This window comes from Cyrtonyx montezumae, unplaced genomic scaffold (assembly GCF_038088225.1).
Source record: "Cyrtonyx montezumae isolate F1298 unplaced genomic scaffold, pur_monq_1.0 scaffold_18, whole genome shotgun sequence".
Classification (NCBI taxonomy): domain Eukaryota; kingdom Metazoa; phylum Chordata; class Aves; order Galliformes; family Odontophoridae; genus Cyrtonyx; species Cyrtonyx montezumae.
In genome coordinates this window covers 6816277-6835850 of record NW_027071914.1, presented here as the reverse complement: position 1 = coordinate 6835850, position 19574 = coordinate 6816277, and the positions used below count along the sequence as shown (strand labels likewise).

Here is a 19574-nt window from a genome sequence, read left to right as displayed (position 1 = left end):
TCCAAACAGGAAACGGGTTCCTTTTTGAGGATTATTTGACTCTTGTTTAAAAGTATTTCATAATAGGCCAAGGAACGATGGACAGAAAGACATTTGCAAGTGTTTTGTTTTCCTCCCACCTTTATGCACACTGAATGTTTCTTAATACTTAATTTTGAAAAGGTGTCTAGAGACTTATGAAACCACCTACTCGCAGAGGGCCTTAATTTTGAGTTGCTTTCAAGGATTCCATCAGCTAAGTAGAATCACAGGAAAGCTTTGGTTGGAAGGCACCTTTAATTAAAGCTCACCTAGTTCCAACCCCCCCCGCCATGCTCTGGGACACTTCCCACAAGACCAAGTTGGCCAAAGCCCCATCCAATATCACCATAAACATTTCCAGTGGAAGGTGAACAAAGACTGAAAGTTCAATGTAACCTAGCCTCCTAGATCACATAAAAGAGTCTTTTGCATCCTATAGAAAATAGACTCTTAAGAGCTAGCAGATGAGAACTCATAGCACATTCTAATATCTTGTGCTTATTGGGAATACAGAACATGAGAACCTAAAAATGGACATTTATTATTCCATTTGTAAAAAGAAAAACATTTTACTGAAGTTTTTGAATTGTTGGGGAATTGTTTTTTGTTCTGGAATCATTCTTATCTGTAATATAACTTCATTTTATGGCCATAATAACTTGAGCTAACCAGCTGTATGCAGAGGTCATTATTTCAAAATAGTGATGATACACAATGGTAGAAACATTTTGAATTGAAAAGACCCACGAATTAAGCAATAAATGATGCACTGTCTCTGTGTAACTTACTTACGTGACTCTTTCATCTGAAAGTCAAGATGGATTGTTTAGTACATAGGTGAACAGTGAGCTTTGTTTTAAAAATATTTTTAGAATAGTTAAAAGCAGTACAAGTATTTGAAAAAAAAATTTCCAGGCATTTGAGAGCTTGTCAAATATGTTCAGCTTATTCTGAAACACCTTTCTAAACTTCTGAGGTGAGGGTAGAATCTGGTTGACTGGTACTTACACAAGTCCAGCTCAGTTTCTCTTACCTGGTAAAATGCTTGCTCAGGATTTAATCCCCAAGAACACTACCTTGGTAGCACACTGTTCAAGTCTCTTTTTAACCATAATAATCTCTATTTCCTTATCTTTGTCAGTGTCTTCCTGCAATCTTCTGCCTGGCATTCAAGTATTGTGGGTCATCCCTTGTTGATGTGTGTGCGATACGTGATTGTTTCAGGAAATGTTTTCCGTTTACTTAATCTCTCATACTGAGCAACATGTTTGCATCCATGTTAATGGCAGTAAAACTATTTCAGCAAATGCTTCAACAACCAGAACTGGGCAATTTAGTGATGGCAGCAGGGAAACGATTTTGGTTTCTGAGATTTGAGTCCTCATGCTAAGTTAGAAGTCCGGGCAATACTCTGCTGTACAATGAGACATGGTAAAGAGCAGTCAGTTTCACTGCGGTGTTTACAAAGGTCTATCTGCATCCCAAGACAGGCCATTCAGGTCCTGTTCTAGTTGCTTATTAATCACATGAAATAAATATAGTCTATCATCTGTTATGTCTTAAAAGAAATCTATTTGTTATTTTTATGAAAGTAGAATAAATGTCTTTTTGCTCATTGATCCGTTACAGATTGACTGTGAGAGCAGAATGTCCAATGCATTTAGAAGATTTTCCTATGGATGTGCATGCTTGCCCCTTGAAATTTGGAAGCTGTAAGTTCATTTTTAAATTGAGATTTCTCCATTATCACTTTATAGACATATTTCATAACTGAACAAACTTCTAGGTTTTAGTTTTGTGTATTTTTAACTTCTATTTTAATGGTAGTTTCATTCTTATATGTTTGTATTTCGTAAAATGAATAATTCATGTAATGAATAAGACATAGAAGTTTCTTAAACACGTTCCAATGTCATGCCTGGTTACTCACAAAAATAGTACAGAAAAATAGTATCACTTCCAACTTCTAGCGACTTCACTGAAAAAAAAATAATAAATGGTGTTTTGTAGCTGAGAATTTGCTTTGCCAAATAGTGTTACTGTGGTCTTTATATCTGTTGTAGTTTTCATGGAAATAAAAAGACGACATTACTTCTGGAGCAACCTACTCATATCCCCTGCTTAAACTCTTAAAGAAGGGGGGAAAAAAGTGAAGATCCACTTTATTCCACTTGGTTTAACACAAACTAAGATGATAAAATATGTGGAAAATACAACACTGTACACAGTTTTCTCAGTGACTTTTTCTTTCTAGTAGAAATTGGGCATTTCACTGATAATGGGTACTTAATGACTTGATCTATTTTAAAAGCCAACAAATGAAACACCCAGTTCATTTTTCTTGTGATCCCTAACAGGGTCTTAATTTACTCTGGGCTGACTACCTCTATACTCACTATGAGAAAGCACTTGTGTTTTCTCTTTAAAGATCTACTAGCCTCCCTAGATATGATTCACAGAATAGAAGCTTATAGTAACTTGAAGTATAACTGACAAGAATAGCTTAGTACTTGAATGTCAACCTTTTCTTACAGCAATTCTGATAACCCTTTTGAAATCTCCCATAAAAGTGAAAGTAGAAAGGAAATTGCAGTTTGAATAACATAGAGTAGATAGCTGCAATAGATCTTTGATCAGTAACAGCATATCTGTGCACTTGGGATCACCTGAGATCCCATTTATATTAGAAGCAGTTGTGGGGCTGAATTTCTTTTGAAATGTATATTGAATGTACGCTGGATCTGGAAGACAGAAAAAGCATAATCATGCATAAAACCTTCTGATAGAAAGTTAAACCATCAACAGTTTTTAAACAAATGTAAACTAGCAGACTGAATTTTGATAGACTTGATGTCTGTTGTCATATCTGTGTGTCATTAAACCACAGCCCTAAACATCAGACCCTAAAGTGTGAACTATAGTTTCCATTCTTTTCCTATATTCAGCTATTTTTGGCTCTGTGTGTCCCAGATTAGAGTACTCTTGGCTGAACGAGGTTTTCCAGATTAGTAGGGACCGTGCCTCAATTAAATGATAAAGAGATAAAGAAATTATGAAAAGGGTAGATAATACAGATGTGAATACAACTCTGGAATCACACCCCAAGGTGAAAACAAGACAGCAAAATTATGTGTAGGTATTTCTGAATATCATTTGTATCCAAATTTGCTTCCATTTAATTCTGCTAAATATCATCATAATACATATTATTTCTCTTAAATAAACGAAAGGAAAATCAGAGAGTGTTAATTCTGTCTGAAATACCATTTACTACCCTAAATTCATAGGTGAGAGTTGTTACTCTAATCTCAGCATCTGGGCCATGTTATTGTAAAAACTATTTACAGTATTTTTTTCTGTTTTGAACAAAAACCAGCTATCATGCCAGCTGTCCTAAACAGGACCTAGCAAAACAAGTGCTTCCAAATGCTGGTAAGTGTTGTGAGACAAGATCAAAGCATTTTCAAGGAAACTCTGCATTCTCTTACTGATTTTAAAGGAGTTTATAATCTAGGTTAGTATGTTCTGCAGCATGTTTGTACCGCAAACACTGCAAAGGAATTCACTATCCAAAATGGCACCTCCCCTATCCATTGCATTAGATTATATATCACAATTATCAGATTATAAAATATTTCTGTCTCAATATTTGGTTATTGACATAAATAGAAATGTATCTCACTGGACAAGTGGCTAGACTTACACAGGTTATGGAAACAGGTCTCATAGCTGTATGTATAAAAAGAGAAACTTATTTATACAAAGGGAATACATTTTATCTTAAACTTAATTGGCTCTTTTTCAGTGGGAATCACCTTCCAATATATTTGGGATATTCCCCTCAGACAACTAAAGTAATTCATGAAATTAATCTTAATGGACTGAAAAACTTACTGAAAAAGACCTTTAATTGTAATGAAAGCCACTTTTTATGTGCAAATTACAACACTAGACTTAGTAGCTCCCCAAGGTAGTGCTTGCCCAGCAGTATTTGTTTTGAATTAAATTGGATAACAGTTTTTCCATGTCCTCCACTGCTACTCAGCTCTTGTTGAAGCTGGATTCAGAAAAGCCTCATAGTGAAGGAGTGGCACATCTCCCGTGGTCTCTGCCCATACTGTAGAGGCCAATAAATGCTTGACCCAGCTCCAAGGCTAAAATGATTTGCCAAAATAGCAGCTTAAGCTAGAGGTTATTCCAATGTAAATTCAATGTGACAAATGCTAAAGAGGCTTCTGGAACAACAAAAAGCCATATGTTGGCATAAGAAAATCAGAAAGGCAGCTGCTGTCCTCAACTCTTCCCACAAAAATCTGATTGTCAGTTTAAAATGAAGGCAACTCTGCAAGGCAATAATGAAAGTAGCAAAAGAATATGCTGCTGCTTATACAGTATATCAACTGGGAGCTGAAGAAAAGAGGAGGAACACACCATCTATGGTGCAAATGGTGCACCAAACATGGCTGGATGGCAGTCATTGGGCAGGGCAGGGCCCATTTCCAGCACTGGTGAGTGTGCTGCCTTCCCTCTGAGTTCTCATCCAGTGGTCCTCAGCAGTTCAGGAAATCCACCCCCTGTTACAGACTATGCGTACTCCAGAAAAAGTAGACTGCTTCTAACCTGATAGTATCCCCTTTTCTTTATTTGGCTAGAATAGAGGACAAACTCTTGCACTCACTGTGGCCATTATCTTTTAAGGTCACAGTTATAAAGAAGTAGATTTGCATTTACAGCTGCTTCAAAAAGAGCAATGGGTACGTTACAATGTGTAAAGGCTAAGACCAGCACAAACGAGGAGAAGCTACAAAAAGGAAGAAAAGGAATGCTCACCTGTCTGTGAGGATCTAGGCTCACAGGGAAAAAAAAACTCCAAAAGGAAGATCTCCAAAAAGAGGTCCCTCCTCAGTGGCAGTCAGCCCTTAAATGAAGTCCAAGGTGGGGTGGGGACGGGGAGAGAGAGAGCGGCCTGGCTCCAGCCCCTCTGGTCACACTGGTGAATTGCCTTCACCTGTGTCCCAGGGCTGACCAGGTCTTCCCTTCAGGTGCTCAATCAGTGGTTCAGGCTGTGACTCAGCAGTACACGGTACTTGGGGAATATGAAGTCTGAGGGCAAAAGCAACCTTGCACTTCAGTAATGCAGGATCAAATGCCATGCAATTAATCTACCAGTACACTCCATCTAAAATCACCTCTTCAACTACTGTTATCTCTTATGCTGATAAGATAAAATTATTAACTCACAAATGAGGTCAAGAGAATCAGATTACTCCTTTCCCTTTCCTGCATACCAGTTCTGAAAACGTATAGAGAAAATCTCATCCAGCAGGTAGGAGTCAGTTAGTCATTTAAATATACATTTATATTGGCATTTTAGATGCTCAAGATGTCCCATCTGGCTTCCAGCTGTCTCTGGTGGGAGCAAGTTTTACGTAGGTTCTAATCACACATTCAGTCCCATACAAGTCTTGGATACTCCTAGGTGTCAAGAACGATACTCAGTGCCTCTATGTAGACAGCTAACTCCCACCCCAACTGCTCAAAGCAAGAGCTGTCAGACCACAGACTACACAAAATGACAGAATAGTATTGCAAGACTAAGATAAAAAATAGTATATAGTTCAATTCCTGAAACAATATAAATAATATATTAATAATAACACTGAACATATGGATGACATATGTAGGATGCTACTAAATATCTATTTAACATGCTTGTAACTAACAAAAACATATAACATGCTTAACATATAACATTAAAACATTAAAAAGATATAACATGCATAACTAATTGAGATCAGCGAGTCAAGAAATCCAGCCTGAAAAATACCTGCTTCACCTGTTGCAGAGCAAAGGCAGTGGGAGAAGGGGAAGCCCAAGTAGAGTGCTCTGGTCAGGCTAATGAAGAGGTCAGCGATGACTTATTAGAGTGGCCCAGCCACCACAAACTGTAAATATTGGGACTCATCTTTCTTGATAGTTGATAAAAATCAGAAAAAGAGCGTGAGTTCTTCAGTGTCCCTGAAATTCCACACCTAACTCTCCTTTCTGATTATTTAGATTTTATACAGTTAGGAATGATGTAAGAAAGACAAAGACCTTCGTGCCACTGAAGATTACCCTTAAACTTGCTCTGCAGCATCTCTTTTTATCTGATCATTACAAGGACAGGTATAAGCAGTCAAAAAGTAGCAGTAAGCTAGTTGTGGGTTTCCTGCAGGTGATGAAAGAGAATTTAACATTCAATCTGCTGCTTAAAACATTGTTCTATGAAAGCAGTATGTCTACAAGAAAAGCTGAAATGTGCTTTATCTGTTTTAAATTAGATGCTTATACCAGAGCAGAGGTTGTGTATGAATGGACACGGGAACCAGCAAGGTCAGTGGTTGTGGCTGAAGATGGTTCTCGACTGAACCAATATGATCTGCTTGGACAAACTGTGGACTCTGGAATCGTTCAGTCCAGTACAGGTCTGTGAAAAAGGTTTGCAGGGAAGGGTTGTGATTTTGCTTTAATGGAAGATTTTTAACATCAAAGCAGAATTTAGAGTAGAAGAAAACCCCCCAAAAAACAACAGACAAAAGAGAGAAATAAATTTCAGTATATGACTTTTAGGTTAGGAGAACTCAGCTCTGGAAAGAACATATTCTGGGATTATTTCCTACTTTAATTGGTTGTTAAAATATTCCAACAGTTACAAAGCTTCCTATAGTGGCAAATCTAACCAGGAAAAAAGAAACAAAATCATCTATGCTATAAAGAATCTTTCCCCATATCTGTATCAAATTACATGCTTACTGTATGTGAGAGCATCAGAATATGAGTCCTCAAAAACCATATTCTGGAGACAGTGAAATGAAGTGCTGAAAGTAAGCATACAGTTTCTCAAAAAGGTATTTAGAGGATGAAAAAATAATTTCACCAAATTAAGAAAAATCATTTGGAGCATCCAGACATGAGATTTGTGTATCTTAAGTTCTGCCACCAGCATTACATCTAAAACAACTAGAAGTGAGATAGAAAAATATAACCCATGTTTTCAATGTTATATATCTATACCTTTGAAGCTGGTTATTTTATTTGTTTTCTTTTTCACTTTGTAATTTTTATTTCAAGATTTAATCTTTGGGATTTTACTTTGGAAGGGCACAAAAATCTAAACATAGTCCTAAGATGAGCATTGAGGATGAACAAGAGCTCAGACTGTTGTCTGTCTTGAACATTCGATGGACCAGAGAGAAACACTCCATGGGAAGTACCTGGATAGCTTTGAATGCTCATGCAGTTGTGACAGAACTCAAGAAAAACACATCTGCCAAAACCAAACTTTCTAATGTGTCACTCATAAAGTGAACAAGCAGTTAAGAGAAATTGAGTCAATTTAATGTGAGCCCTAATTCCTGATTTATTTTTTATTTAGCTTGTTAGTATTTATTTGTATGTCCACCCATGATATAAAATTTGTCTTATACTAATAAGCATAATACGTTTCCAGTGCTCCAAATTTCAAGATACTGCTTGGAAGCTTCTGTTCAGTAGATGTAAGATGCAAATTTAAGAGTAAGTGGAATGGCAGAAATAAGGACTTTGCATAAGAACAGTATGAAAAGAACTGATTCCATTCCATATACTTGTTACTTCTATAATAGAGCAATGATTTGCCCAGCAGGTAAATCAAAGCAGAGAGAGACTTCACTGGTCCTGAGCTCTTTGCTCTTTCTGTTCTGAAGTATTCACTCAGACCTCAGCAGCTGCATGGCTGCCTTTTTCCATTAACCACCAATTCTCTGCTTACCAGGTGCATTATAGTGGCAGCAGTACAATCAGAAGAGACTCATGAGCTTGGGAATATAAAATACCAGGTATAGTTCAGGGTAGTTAGATGGCAATGTGAGAAGCACTGTTTAAATTCTTAAGACAGATAATAAATCTTTAAACAGAACTGAAGGCAAACCTCTGAAGTGTAAAAATTCTTATTATAAGTTCATGAAAAAAAAATAATTATATTTCCTTTGCCCATGATATTTCATAGGTTTGAATTCTGCCTCATTTTTCTGCCAGATGGAACTCTTTATCCTAATCCATCCTAAAAGCAGTATAATTAATATTTGCCTAAATAAAATGCTATTGTCTAGGTACAGAATGGGTTTATAAAGAATACAGTGGATAAAAGCTAAAAATAAGCCCATAAATAATCTTTTAGTACCAAATTTGCAACCCTCCTTAGTTAATACTAAGAAAAGTGGTGGAAGAAACTTGTTTGCAAATTCAGTGTCTCAAGGGAAAGTACTTCTTGACATTTGCTTTCACCAAAATAGTGGTGGGGATCAGAAGTAGTTAATGGTCATCTTTTTTCTCCACTGAAGATTGCTGGACAGCTATCTCAGCGCAATCTTCCAGCACATCTTTATCCTCTCATCATTTGATTTAAGACACCATGTATGTAATGAAAACTGTGAAATCCCTCCGTTTCAAGAGTTGTGGAGGTTGACTCATGACAAAAAGACAAAAGGAGCTGAAGTCAATCTTCACTAAGAGTTCTCAGAACCTCTATTAGCTGAGAAAACAATACTCAGGCAGCTGATTCTATGGATCATTAAGGAAAACCTCAAACATTTAGGCAATTTTAAGAAGATATTTATAGTTGTCTGGAATTCTAGACATGTATTTTCCAAGAATGTGGGCAGAATTGGTCTCCCCTAAGTGTTATGAATGATTTGATGAAATTGCTGGGCTTTTTTTGTTTTTGTTTTTCCCTTGATAGTGGTCTGTCCTCATTTCTGGTTCTAGAACAAAATTCTGAAGTTTTGATGAAATGAGATCTGCAATTTGAACTGTTTTAAAAAACTAAAATGCTTTTTTTTTTTTCCAGTGTACTTATTCACTCATGTCACCAGTGGAAGAATCTGTTCTGTTTCTTTACATGTGCAGGTTCTACAGGGTTAAATATAGTGTTCAAAAAGCAAAATAATACTGTTGCTGCCATTTTTCTTAAGGAAGAAACCAGTCATTTTTAAGTTGTATGTGCAATTACTGTCATTCTTCAACTATCAAGTCCTACTGACTCAGATGGACAAAATTATATTAATTGTAAGCACTTGAACAGATGCATAAAGGGCTTGTGCAAATTTCCATTTACATAGAATTATTTTGCCACCTTGAAAACATTGTTTTGTATAGGGAATCAGCAGGGTTTGTACTCAGGAAATGGTACATTCTTTTTCTATTGTTCTGTAAACCTGCTGAGAGAATATGTCTTAAGAGGGGTTATTTTCTGTTGGGTTACAGAGCATAAGAAGAGAAATATTTTCCTTTAAACTAACATCAAGGACAATCTTATTTCTACCCACAGTGATAGGATAAGTGTTATTATATTAAAATCATTTCCCACTTCAAACCTCATGTCTGCATGTCATTAAAATTAATGTGATGCACATTAATATTAGGTGCCCACCTGATTAACTGGGCTTATTAAAAATAGTTTAAAGAACATAAAGTAATAGGTCTGATATGACTTTAGTTAATATCAACCATTTTATTATAAGGACAGGTTAATTTACAATACCAGATCATCTGACTCTTAATTGTGAAACATAGAATTAAGGGCTGCTGAAATACTGCGACAAAAGTGCTGAGCACAGACACAAACTCTTCCAGAGCATTGGAAAGACTGAAATGTGGACATGGTTCAAAACATTAGGTTAACATAAATGGAAGTGTTGCGTGGCAACTTTTAAAGGTTTCATATTGTGCAAAAAGTATAATTTAAATGTCCTATAGAACAAATTTTATTAATCTACAATATTCTAATAAATTATTTGAATCCATCGGTATTTTGAGGACCTAAAGAAACATTTTTGATTTTTAATTAACTGTAGGCATTATTCTAGGCCTGTGCTTTGCTTGATACACTCCTTGTGGCATTACCTGCCTTCTAACTCAGACTTGTTGTAGCATTGAACTGATGAGGTTAATCCTGGACTTTTTAATTGCTTGCATGCTTTGAATCCTGTTCTCATTTCTAGAGGTCAAAAATACTTTCATAATTTAAGCAGCTAAATAAAGTTTCAGAGCACAGCAATGTTTTCACTCTGTATTCTTAGCTTCCCTTCTATGACCACTGAATTAATTCTGGCATACTATTGTGAGCATTCTGTATGAGATTTCATTAAAATAGCTATAGCAGATCAAATTAAATTACTGTTTTTTTTTCTATCTAGGATTGTCACTCTTCATAAGATTACAATCACTGTTGTAGATTGTTTTGGTGAAAGTTAAAGAGCAACGGGTAAAAATCATATCAACGACCACCATGTCACTCTGGAAGTTCTGTTTCTTGATACAATTTTTTTCTTGAATAGCCTTTGCTCTACCTTTAATTTTTAATTGATTCTCTTTTCCCCTTTTGCTACTGACTTCTATTTTATACTGAAAATGATCAGGAGTATTGTCACATCCTATCCTGTAAGATTTCCTCAGGGTTATATGTCGAGCAAGATTGTTCAAATGAATGTTCTTTTAGACTTTTAAAGAAAAGTGCATTTAACATGCTCAGTGTATAAGCAGTCAATGTCTAGACATAGCTTTTCAATCCAATTTGAGCTTTTACTGTTCAGGAGCAATGGTCTCTTTCCAGATGCCTGTATTTTAAAAGAGAATAATGGTGATTTCACGTCATCTCTGATCTAGACAGAAGATTTCATCTAGTTACATTTCCACCTGTTTCATTCCTGAGATAATGTCTATTGTATAAAGAATCAATCTACACTGAATAAAATGTCATAGCTATAGGTTTTCCAATCTTTTGAGAATATACTGTTCTTCAAAATTTGTTTTCAATGCTGTTGTAAATAATGGTCTGAAAATAAGGCATTATTTCCTACCATGTGGAAAGGAAGATTTATAGAGTTATATAAATGCTAACAATGCCTTTAGAATGTAATTGGAATACACAAATCATAGTTTTTTGTGGCACCTAAAATGCTACTGGTAATGAAAATATTCTATATTATTCTTGCATTGGCCATTTACTGTGCAGGAGAATATTAATTCAGTAAGGCACTGAATGTAGTAGGGTAGGGATACTTAATATTCAGAGTAGATAAAGCACAAACATTGATAATAGAAACATAACCACATCAAAAATTACAATTTAAGCTTGAAACATTTCTGACTTCCTGTTACCACTTGGTCTTTGGATGATATTTCCATGTGTATAGTACAGCAGTTTTACAGCTTCTAATGGAATGAAATCTTTCACAAGATGCCTGAACAGCTTCTAATTAATTCAGGCATTTGTTCACTACTCAACAAAGATGAAAAGATGCAAATTTAGTTAGGGTTTCCCAGAACTGTCTAGTTTTGTTATTATTAGGGGAACTTCAGAATTTGTTTTATTAAATGTTTTCTTCAGAGCTGACCCAATATAATCTGAGGGCTTTTTTTTTTTTATTTTAATAATAATCGTGCATATAATGAAAAGTGACTTTGTATTAAGTCTCCTAATTTTCATATTTATGAAAGCTTTACAGTTCTTTTTAATTTTTTTTTCTTTTATTTATTTTTAGGGGAATATGTTGTTATGACTACACATTTTCACTTGAAGAGAAAGATTGGTTACTTTGTCATTCAGACTTATCTGCCCTGCATCATGACAGTGATACTGTCACAGGTGTCCTTCTGGCTTAACAGAGAATCTGTTCCAGCAAGAACTGTGTTCGGTAAGAAAGACTATAAACTCCTTGCCAATCACATGCCGAATAAATGTAAGAAATTGTATGGTAAAACTGTTGTGTTCAGAGTGATACTGGAGAAGAGCATGTACATAATGCAGTACACAAGAGATAACGTCTCATTGTGAAGATGCACCAGAAACCTATATAAGTTCCAAACCTTTTAAACTGAGAGTAGAATGAAAATATCTTGAACAATCTATTCCAGTTCTACCTTTCCAAAACAGTATGTATATGAATAAAACATCTTTGATGATGACAGTGACATTTATGGTGGGGATTGTCAAAAAGTTTTAATTAATGGCATTGGTCACCTGACATCCTTGACACACTTAGCCTCTTTGAACATTTTTAGCTTTAAAATCCCCTTAGTAGGCTGCTTCTAAAGATCTCCTGTTGAAATCAGTGATGATTTATTGTGCTTACAGCAGTGAATAGATGCACTCAATGAAAGCAGTAACAAGGGAATCTGAAGGACTCTAAGTTTATACAGTTGGTCCCCAGTGCTTTAACCACTACCAGCAAACACTTATTTTAGAATTAAAACCAAACAACTAGCATAGTCTTTGAAGTTAAGGGTTCAAGACAAGTACTTTGTTAAAAAAGAAGGAAAAAAAAAAGATATATCTTTAACTAAGGAAAATGGAACCTGATGTGACCTCAGAATGGGACACCTGAGCAAATTTGGCAGGAGGATGCAGAAGAGCACAAAGCCAGGATGGCTTTCACACTCACTTCCTGCCTTGAGGCAGTAGGATGCCATGGGTCCTCCTGCTTTGCATGAGATAATTTACCCAGTAACACAGCTGGGGAGAGTTACAGGGCCTGATGTTGAGAAACATACAGACACTGAAACTCTCATTGATCAAAAGCTGTTCATATTGACCTTTTTCGGGACTCTTTATAGATGTGCTTTAGTTTCCCAAAGCCTCTGGAAATAATTCACAACTTGCATGACCTTAGACCTCATGAACCAAGTAAAGACTTTTTGTAGATATATGGATATGCATTTACAGAAGAATGGTTTAAAGCACAAGATAATTGCAGTTTATTTATATAATGTGATTTAGAATAATGTCCAAAATTAGTTCAGAAGTTTTATCACTGACTGCACTGAGAATTATCTGGGATTTTTATGAGCCTGTGTACTCAAAGCTACTGAAATTGTATCTATTTTATCTCTCTTTGGACATGCCATTTAAAAGGCAATGTCAGATCAGCATTTTGCAGTGCCATACTTCGTTGTCCCTAGAGACAGGACAACATTTCCTAGTCTCACAATGAATAATATATAGTACTGCATGGTCTCCAGCTGCTATCTGGAGAGGCTCAAGAACCCACATACTTTCACAAGTTCTCCTTTTAAAAGACAGTTATTTAGTAAATAGTGTTGTGTTAATCCATCATTAGGTATCAAGATAGGTGATTTTTTCCACTTCCTAATGGCAGTGAAAAAATTTCTCAGGATATTTTGCATGAACAAATGTATACAAAAGCACATCTTAGATATTTTAGCCCACATATTATCACAGATAATGTAAATTATAAATCCTGTTTTGCACAAGAGAAACATAAGCTTGCTAATAATGAGTCAAAGATGAGATTAGACTGGAAAGGGAAATTGCTACCTCACTAGGCACTAAAATACAAGCTCTTTATACTAGTATGTAAATACATTGTTCATTTTGACCTGTTTTAGACCACTGCACATTTTCACTAACACTCAGTGCAGCAAAGATGAACTTGCAGAACATTCAGTACAAGGTACTGCAGTTGTCAAGGTAACTGGTAGACATATGATTTGATGTAAATGTCTGGCCTACGCTTGCAGATTTTGCAGTGGGTTTGGTTCAGCTCTGCCACCACCAGTGAAAGCTCCGTGGTAAGCTAAAGAAAAAGTATCATCATCCATTGGAAGCTCTGATATCAGAGATGCAAATAACATTATTATTGTTCTTAAATAAATTCAGTGCTATTTTTGGGGCATCGGGTTGCATCTGTAGCAATATAACCTTAAATAAATGTAATGCTACATAAAGCTTAGTCTGTTTAAGTATGAAGGAACATATACCTCGTTGATTCATTTCACAAATTAAGCATTAACAATAACCAGGCTATGTAACACAAAGCCAATAAGCTTTAAAGTTCTGTCTTTAAATATATTAGAAATACCACAAGAACTACACATGCAAATTGATATATTTTTAGGGCAGTTTACACAGTAGGGGTAAGGAACAGCAATGATGATTCCTTATCCTCCATTTAGCTTTAAGTATTATCTAGTCCTAAACTCAAAAAATTATTTACATCCCCATTTAAAAATTGCTGTAGTACTAAAACAATGTGAAAGAAGAAAGACATCAAACAGATGTTTCAAAGACTCTACAACTTCGACAGAGCTTGATATCCCCCAGATGGCAACTGAAGTTAAGTGGAGAGGTCCATAAGAATGGATGAGGGTTTCTTATGAGTTACAGTAGTCAAGAACTGAAGCACAAAATAAAACTGCTGATACTAAGACAAGAACTGTTTGCTTTGCAGGAGTGACAACTGTCCTAACAATGACTACGCTGAGTATCAGCGCAAGGAATTCACTCCCCAAAGTGGCCTACGCCACTGCCATGGATTGGTTTATAGCGGTGTGCTATGCCTTTGTGTTTTCTGCGCTCATCGAATTTGCAACAGTGAATTACTTCACAAAGAGAGGTTACGCATGGGATGGCAAAAGTGTTGTTCCTGAAAAGGTATTTAATATAATAGCTATAATAGCCATTTAATAGCTACTCCAACAATTCACGCTATGTCATGCATGATCCCCCTATATTTTTAATATCCATAATTATGGATAATTATTTGCTCATTCTTTTTTCATACAGAGAAAAACATTTTGCAAACAGCCACTAAGACTTTCACCACTGTAACTAAGCAGAAAAAAGATTTTTTTTTAAGGGAATGCGGTTCATTCTGTAGTATTTGAGCAAGATAAAGTGTTCATGAGGTAGTATGTTTGCAGAGGATAAGCTTGTGGCTGCTGTATTTGAGTTTCCAGAGAACATTGCTCCTCAATTTAAAGAGGATTGCCAAGTGATCACAATCAAATAAATCAATGCAGGGCTTTCTCTGGGTTTTGACTACTATAATTTCCCTGTTTTTTAAAAATAGAAATATTGTAATTTTTAATTCTTAGTCTGTATGTGAAATTGAGTTGTTCTGGGAGTCAGTTATCCCGATCCACACCTGTCTCAAGGCAGAGGAGGACATCAGGTCATGTTCTTTTTGGGATCAGACTGTCTTTATGTCACATATGCATCAACATATCGTTCCGGATGTACCAGGGATGAAAGTTTCCTATTTCCTATGAAATATCATGTGAGCTCCTTCTGTGAGGAAGCTCATTTGGTTTTTTTTAAGAGATCTTGAAAGAGACTTTTAACTTGCCTAATTGCTTATTATGAACATTCACAGATTAGAGAATCAGCAGAATAAATATTTGGAGGAGCAGATGTTACTCATTGGTATGCGAATATATGTGTTTAATTCAGGAATGTATGCCTATATAAAAATATTCTTTGTTGTTACTGTTTTTTCTATTTTCGTCATGTAAGTCATTCAATGGTAAAATAAAAATCAACTTAGAACATTTACACAATGACAACCAGCATAAAAGCAAGTGAACAGTGAACAAAGTATCACAGATTAATAAGGGGCTCCTATTAGCTGTTCTATTACATTCTCATGAATTCAAAATTGACATGAAGTATCAGAGCCCTGGTGGTGTCAGGCCTTCCTGTGGGCCAGATTCTTCATGAAATTCATATCAATAGAATGAGTGTCCTCTGACACTTTTACAATCTGGTTCTTTGCCCTGCTGGATTTACTGATGCTCATTAGTGCATCTTGCCAGTGGGGAAACAGTATGGATGTCATACCAAGCAACTGTGTCAGCAGCCCTCCTGCTCAGGAGGAAAGAAAAGACAGGCAACCCAAAAGCTTTCTGAATTAGTCTTCTTTCTTTTCTGAGTATATTTTTTTCAGCTGTTTGTTGTCTTACTCAGAATATATATTCTAAGACATTTTGAAGCTTTTCCTGAGCCTCAAGCAACGATGAATATTATGGGTTGAAACAAAGAGCATCTGCACCACAGGCACTATCTGAATCCCCTTTCCTATGAAGAAATAAATATAACATTCCATCAATATATGTTTCCTTCTTGAATGGGGCTCTGTGTCCTGCTTCAACAAGCCTCTTCCTACGTGCCCTCATGCTTTTGCAGCTTTCCTGCACATTCTCAGGTGTCTTTCAGGAACCTTTTTGTTCACTTAAGTGTTCATCTCCTGAATTTTTTATTTTTAAACTAAAACCCTCCCCCACCCACTGGCTTGTCTATTTAATCTACCATCTCTCATAAGTAGTACTGTGATTTTAAAAAAGTACTTCCACTCTGGGACATCTTCATCTTGATAACAGATAGTTATATTTGTTATTCTGTGAAATGATGCAATAACACCCCCTGTTTTAGTTTTCTGATAAATAGTGTTTTTCTTTACACCTCCTTATGCATCCACTACATTTAACATCTACATTTGCTCTTGTGTAGTGACTGGAGGAAGGGTTTGTACTCTCTACAACAGCAACAGCTGAATTCCAGCTGCTAACTCCACACAACAAAATTTATGTTTTTCTCCCCCACAAGTAGAAAAACAGATAACACAAGGACCCAGCTGAAAATCTACTTACTTACTTTCTGATTAGTTAGTTCTTCTCCACTGAAAAACATTCAATACAGTCATGCTTTACAAAATGAGTGGCTAAAAAATCATATAGCTATTTAAGACCCTCTATTCAAAATGACGTTTCAGCCATTAAGATCCAATAGCAACATTCAAGTAGGAACTGAAATTATCTTTCCCTTAATTCATATGCTTTTGGTATAATTCCTTAGAATAAAAATGAGATTATTGGTTTGGTATGTTTCTAAATAATCCACTCTTCTGTGTCACGGTCACATGATTTTTTAATTGTATTTTGTTGTGTAAGAACTGTGTTAGAGTGAAACATAAAAACAATGTTTGTCCCAGTATTGGGAAAGTACATTAAAAAATGCAGTGTCTTCTAAAATTTTTGTGCTCATCAAGTGGCAGAGTTGATTAAGTGGAGTGTTGAATTATATAAATGGTTCATCAATGCTTATTACCATTATAGGTAATTTTGTCCAACAATAAGCCTAGCTATCAGGGTAAGTCATTATCTATCATATACTTTAAGTAGCGTAAGTAATGAGGATCAGTGATTCTGTCCCTGTCTTCACCTAAATATTTTGCATGAGTCATGTAACCCAGCATTAACTTATTACTTACAGGTTATTGAAACTTGTGGCATAATTTATAGCAAAATTTCATTGTGCTTTTTCAGTATGTTAACTATTAACCAGCCAATAAGAATATTTTCTTCTTTCTTTAGCCAAAGAAGGTGAAGGATCCTCTCATTAAGAAAAATAACACGTACACAGCAGCAGCTACAAGCTACACCCCTAATATTGCAAGGGACCCTGGGCTGGCAACCATTGCTAAAAGTGCAACGATAGAGCCCAAAGAAGTTAAGCCAGAAACAAAGCCTGCAGAACCCAAGAAAACTTTTAACAGCGTCAGCAAAATTGATCGACTATCAAGAATAGCTTTCCCATTGCTTTTTGGAATCTTTAATTTAGTCTATTGGGCTACCTATTTAAATCGGGAGCCTCAGTTAAAAGCCCCCACACCACATCAATAACCTCATTCATTCATCTAGCTCTGTTTTGTCTTTTGCTCTGGGAATTGCTTCCAGTTTTCACATACAATTCCCATTTGGAATATCATAAAGGTTTCTTCATTTAACCAGAAGTAAAATATATCTGTATATTTAAGAACCCTATATATAAGGGAGAGAACAATATAAGCTATATACTTTGGGAAACTGATTCTTAAAAAGGGAAAGAAAGCTCTAGTAATGGGGGAAAAAAAAAGCTAAAAAACAATCAAATCAAGCATTTGTAGCTAGCTTACTACTGAATGTCCCCAAGATATATTGTATATGTATGTGAAAAAGATATTTTTATTCAACGGATTGTGAGGAGCAAGAAAATTTTCTTTATGATGTCCATGTTGCACACATACTATACTGCATTGGTTTTTCATCCACTGTTAGTGATCTTTTCAAGGATTTAAAGTTTTCCATTTGCTGAATTCCATAAGATAGGTTATTTTTCTATTCCTTTTTCCCTTCTATGTTCCAAATGACCTGACTTAAAATATTAAATGATTGTTAAAGAAAAAAATTATACACTGTAGATACAGTTCATCACTGTATAGCACATAAGATCTAATGGTAAGAAATGCTTTAATCTGCTCTCTTACTGCAGTCTTGTTCTAAGCATAAAGTTGTTTCTAGACTAGATTTCAAACCAGTCGCACAATGAAGTGCAGATCCCAATTCCCACTATCTCCTGTGTAGTCCAAACAAATCCAAGATGCTTTTACAGACAGCTTTTACTTATCACTGTTCTAGAGAGGTTAAAAAAATACAAAAACAAAACCAAAACAACAAAACACAAATTTTGCAAGTTCTAGATATGTTGAATGTATTCTTTTATAAAATGGTACATTAAAAAAAGCTTTAGAATGAAATTTATGGATAGCAGAGAGACATAGTATTTAAATAATATATGTAAATATGCAGCATGAGATTGTACATTTTTCTTATTTTCTTTCTTTTCTTTTTTTTTTAAAAACTTTTTTAAAGTTTTGTTCTTAACACATCGTTTAGGAGTCACCTCTTAGCTCTTAATATGTTCTTAAATGCTCAATAAAACATATTTAGAGCCTAGATTAAAAAAAAAATCATTGGTATTGGAAAGTCTAAAAACCACGTAGGAAGTGCTTGGAATTAATTCCATTTGTAAAGTGGTTAAGTGTACAGTAACTTGCAATTTGACAATGTCATCCAATGTTTACTATTAGATTAATGACTGGTCTGCTCAGGTCACGCATAAATACTAAAGTATGGGATTATATTTGGTAGGTAAAAATGGTGAAATATTTGTTAAGACAGAAGTTCATCTGTATATTACTGCTATATTTGCTGATACACAACTGTTACAATAAGTGATGTAATATATGTAGCATTAAATACAAAAAAAAAAGTCATACAGAAAAGAATGTACAGGAAAATAGATTTTATTGAGTAAACTTATAACATTTCATTTTTACTGTAGCAATATATTTGTAGGAACAATATGTAAGGGCTTTAAATACAAGATGTCCATTTTGCAGGTATTGTGCTCCCTTAAAAACAATTCTAGTCAGTATCACTACTGCTGATTCTGAAATTAAATTTCAGATAAGTCTTTTTCAGAGAGACTGGAATAATGGTGAGTGTTGGCAAGGATCAATTCAAAAACCATAGTACATGGTACTGACTCAATTTTGAAAAAATGCTACATAAGTCTCTAGAGACAGAGCTAATCAAAATTAAATTTGATAGTCATATTTGAGGCAATGTTTTATAAACTCTCAACAAGTCAGAAAGTTGACATTCTCTATCTACAAAAGGAAGTAGTTAATGTTTTATTTAGTTTAGCCTTTTTTTTTTTTTCTAAATAATGCTTCATTGTCTAACATTTAGTCCTGTCTAAACTTGATAAGTTATCTGATTGGAGCTTATTAAAGGGGGATGTTTTCATCTTCTGACATCATGTGTAGATATATGTATAGAAAAAAATAAACTATGGCTCTTTAACTTCAGTGTACTTGTTTATCTTGTTATTTTTGGCGTTTAACTAGTGTGTT

General features: G+C 35.2%; 1 protein-coding gene across 1 annotated transcript in view; it reads left to right on the top strand.

Annotated features, from left to right (window-relative positions):
• The window catches only part of GABRA1 (gamma-aminobutyric acid type A receptor subunit alpha1), a 38909-nt gene extending 20449 nt beyond the window's left edge, over positions 1 to 18460 (top strand). The window contains exons 6-10 of the mRNA XM_065734504.1: positions 1651 to 1733; positions 6345 to 6488; positions 11586 to 11738; positions 14292 to 14494; positions 17212 to 18460. Of these exons, the coding sequence (XP_065590576.1) occupies positions 1651 to 1733; positions 6345 to 6488; positions 11586 to 11738; positions 14292 to 14494; positions 17212 to 17520 (892 nt within the window). The 3' untranslated portion in view covers positions 17521 to 18460. The remainder of the gene's footprint in view (positions 1 to 1650; positions 1734 to 6344; positions 6489 to 11585; positions 11739 to 14291; positions 14495 to 17211) is intronic.
• Positions 18461 to 19574: the final 1114 nt, after the last annotated feature.